The sequence below is a fragment of the Scylla paramamosain genome, chromosome 10, assembly GCF_035594125.1.
Source record: "Scylla paramamosain isolate STU-SP2022 chromosome 10, ASM3559412v1, whole genome shotgun sequence".
NCBI classification, from domain to species: Eukaryota; Metazoa; Arthropoda; class Malacostraca; order Decapoda; family Portunidae; genus Scylla; species Scylla paramamosain.
In genome coordinates this window covers 25,891,792-25,894,752 of record NC_087160.1, presented here as the reverse complement: position 1 = coordinate 25,894,752, position 2,961 = coordinate 25,891,792, and the positions used below count along the sequence as shown (strand labels likewise).

Genomic DNA, 2,961 nt, shown 5'->3' with positions numbered 1-2,961 from the left:
ATGGAAGTCGCCACACGCCCCAGTCACGACGGCGCTCCGGAGTACAAATGTACATACTGTGATCGCATCATGAATCGAAAGAGCAATATGAAGCGACACATCGCATCAATACACACAAAGGTGAAGCACTCTTCTTGCTGCAATGCACATTTCACCACCACGGCAGCCCTTCGTCTTCACCAGAAAACTGTGCACGAGAATGGCTACGTCTGCCCTACTTGCGGCAGGACCTTTGAGAGGAAGGCGAGCCTTGATAGGCACATCTTTACACACACCACGGAAAAGCCTTTCAAGTGTGAGTCTTGTCCCTACAACACCTGCAGCAAGTTTAATCTCAAGAGGCACGCCAGGCTGAAGCACTCCGCTCTGCCCCAGGTCCCTGTACCACAGCCAGAAATCCAAGTCCCTGTACCCCAGCCTCGTCCCGAAGCACCAGAAGAGAACCAGCAGTATTCCCAAGCACAGGAAGGACCGGCTCTTGCCTTGCACCAGGGAATGCCAGATACCCGAGATATTGCACACCGGCCAGTGGCTCCTCACCACGCAGTAGAGGAGAGCCTCCACCCTTTCAGAGAAGAGTCGGCCTTTATCTTGCACCAAGAGTTATCAGAACCCGGACTCCCCCACCAGCCAGGCCCTAGTCACCACACGCTACGATATTCGACACCACAGCCAGGCCCTAGTCACCGCACGCTACGAGACCCATCACCCCAGCCAGGCCCTAGTCACCACGCGCTACGATACCAGTCACCCCAGCCAGACCCTAGTCACCGCACGCTACGAGACCCGTCACCCCAGCCAGGCCCTAGTCACCACACGCTACGAGACCCGTCACCCCAGCCAGACCCTAGTCACCACACGCTACGAGACCCGTCACCTCAGCCAGGCCTTAGTCATTACACGCTACGAGACCCGACAGCCCAGCCAGGCCCCAGCTACCATAGGACAGAGGAGAGTCATCACGCCTTTGGGCACGTCTCACAGTGGCTTACCCCACCCGCAGAGGAGCTAGAGCCCCGAGCGCATTATCAGGAGCAGGAAGTCCCATTACCTCTGGATTTACGAAGAAACTCACCAGGTAGGTTTTCCTTGTATTTATATTTTTGTGCATGTTTTCATGGTATGTTTTAATTTTTTTCTCAATGACATTCAGACTTTTTTGTTAAATTAGTTCTTTTATGGTAAAATATTTCACATTAAAGATAAAATGTTTTCTACTCGTCATTCTTCTACACTCACACAATTAAGCTTGAGCATGTTTACCAACTTCTCATGGTTATGTTATTTTGTAGGAGATATCAACGCAGCGGAGAGACATTTCCCTCACTACTATTGGTGGCCGAGAGCCCAGGGGCAGCCCACGTCTGACGGTTGGGTGCCACAGTGGCCGCTGCCTCCTTACGCGTGCCACCAGGTCCTCTCTCCTACAACCGGGCACTACTCGTACCAGCATACTTACCCTGCTCCGCACTACAGCTACTGGCAGCCGCACGATAACAAAAGCCACTCAGCAGCGGCCGCCCACCAGAGCCAGGAATGGAGCCTTCCGCGTGAAGGAACGAGAGAGGGGGCACCGGCGGAGCCTTTCAGCGACATTCAGTCCCAATCTGAAGGTGAGAATTCGTTTTTATTTTTGTTTTCAAATACTGGTGCAGGAGACACTTAGGGGAGATTTTTTCATTAGAATTGGCATTAGGATTAGCACAAGACTGATTGACGAGAGAGAGAGAGAGAGAGAGAGAGAGAGAGAGAGAGAGAGAGAGAGAGAGAGAGAGAGAGAGAGAGAGAGAGAGAGAGAGAGAGAACTGCAGTCGTGGAGCACGTTGTATATATTATATTCTCTGTTGTTCCCTTTAATTACATACTGAGGTGCAAAAGCATATCAAGGTTGTTTCCGTTTAATTAATAAGTACTCTGTTTCTAGTGGTGCAGTCCAGTCCCTCCGCTGTCTCGGAAAACCAGCAAGCACGATCCCCCGACGACCTCCCGTCAAGTCCCGCCTCCCTTGAGCAGAGGGGCCGCGAGAGTCCCACAACACCAGGATGCGGTCTGCACCTCCTTGGATCCTTCTCCTCCTCCGGTCTTCCAGGAGCCACGTCAAGACCCGCCTCAGAAAAGACACCCATGGCCCAACAAGGACTATATAAGGAGCCATGTATTTAGTGGCTCAGTGTAGTCTCTCTCTCTCTCTCTCTCTCTCTCTCTCTCTCTCTCTCTCTCTCTCTCTCTCTCTCTCTCTCTCTCTCTCTCTCTCTCTCTCTCTCTCTCTCTCTCTCTCTTCTCTTGTCTCGCGCTTTTCTCGCCATGGATGGATTTATATGATGAATATTTTGAAATCATAAAACAGATCGCCATTTTTTTTTTTTTTATGTACTACACGGCAAGGCTGCCTAATTCATTGTACTGTAATTGCCCAATTCAGCATATTGTACTTATATTGATTGAAACTCACAAATTAGTGTTAGCTTGATGTATTGTTTTATCATTTAATGTTGATGGTACAATAAAGTGTTTGGTATCCCAATGTTTCAAGTGATGTATTTGTTATTTTACTTTTAACCTTGTTGGTAGGGATGAGATAGTGTGGTGTGGAGTGTCTGCGTCAAGAGGACAGGGCGTGGGGATGCAGACGCAAGTTTACCATCTTCGTTAATCTGTTCGTTGACGTTCCCTTATGACTTACTGCCCTGTCTCCTTGTTCTCCTCCCTTCTTCCCTCATATATAAACCATTTGATTGCGAGGTGGTAATTACAAATAAAACTTAAACTCCATGGGATTTCTAGAGTTCTTTATTGACTTATGGTTCGCTGAGGAGACCAACAGATTGAGTGATCACGAAGCAATAAAGGACGAGGACGGGAGGCTGTCTGGCCTTGGAATGTAATGTAAACATTTTATTTATTTTTTTAATAATTTTAGATTTAAGTATTCGTTGCTGCTAGAATGCACGTGTTCCTACG

General features: G+C 48.8%; 1 protein-coding gene across 1 annotated transcript; it reads left to right on the top strand.

The window, feature by feature from the left end:
• On the top strand, window positions 1-1,012 carry LOC135104543 (zinc finger protein ZFAT-like). Its single transcript, XM_064012117.1, has 2 exons — window positions 1-578; window positions 631-1,012. The coding sequence occupies exons 1-2, from the start codon at window positions 1-3 to the stop codon at window positions 1,010-1,012; spliced, it is 960 nt and encodes a 319-aa protein (XP_063868187.1).
• The last annotated feature ends 1,949 nt before the right edge of the window (window positions 1,013-2,961 follow it).

What these genes read in the sequence shown, in the direction of transcription:
- LOC135104543 (XM_064012117.1), top strand. Translation starts at nt 1, where the DNA reads ATGGAAGTCGCCACACGCCCCAGTCACGACGGCGCTCCGGAGTACAAA. An exon ending in CTCCACCCTTTCAGAGAAGA is followed by an intron (nt 579 to 630) that starts GTCGGCCTTTAT and finishes CTCCCCCACCAG; the next exon opens with CCAGGCCCTAGTCACCACAC.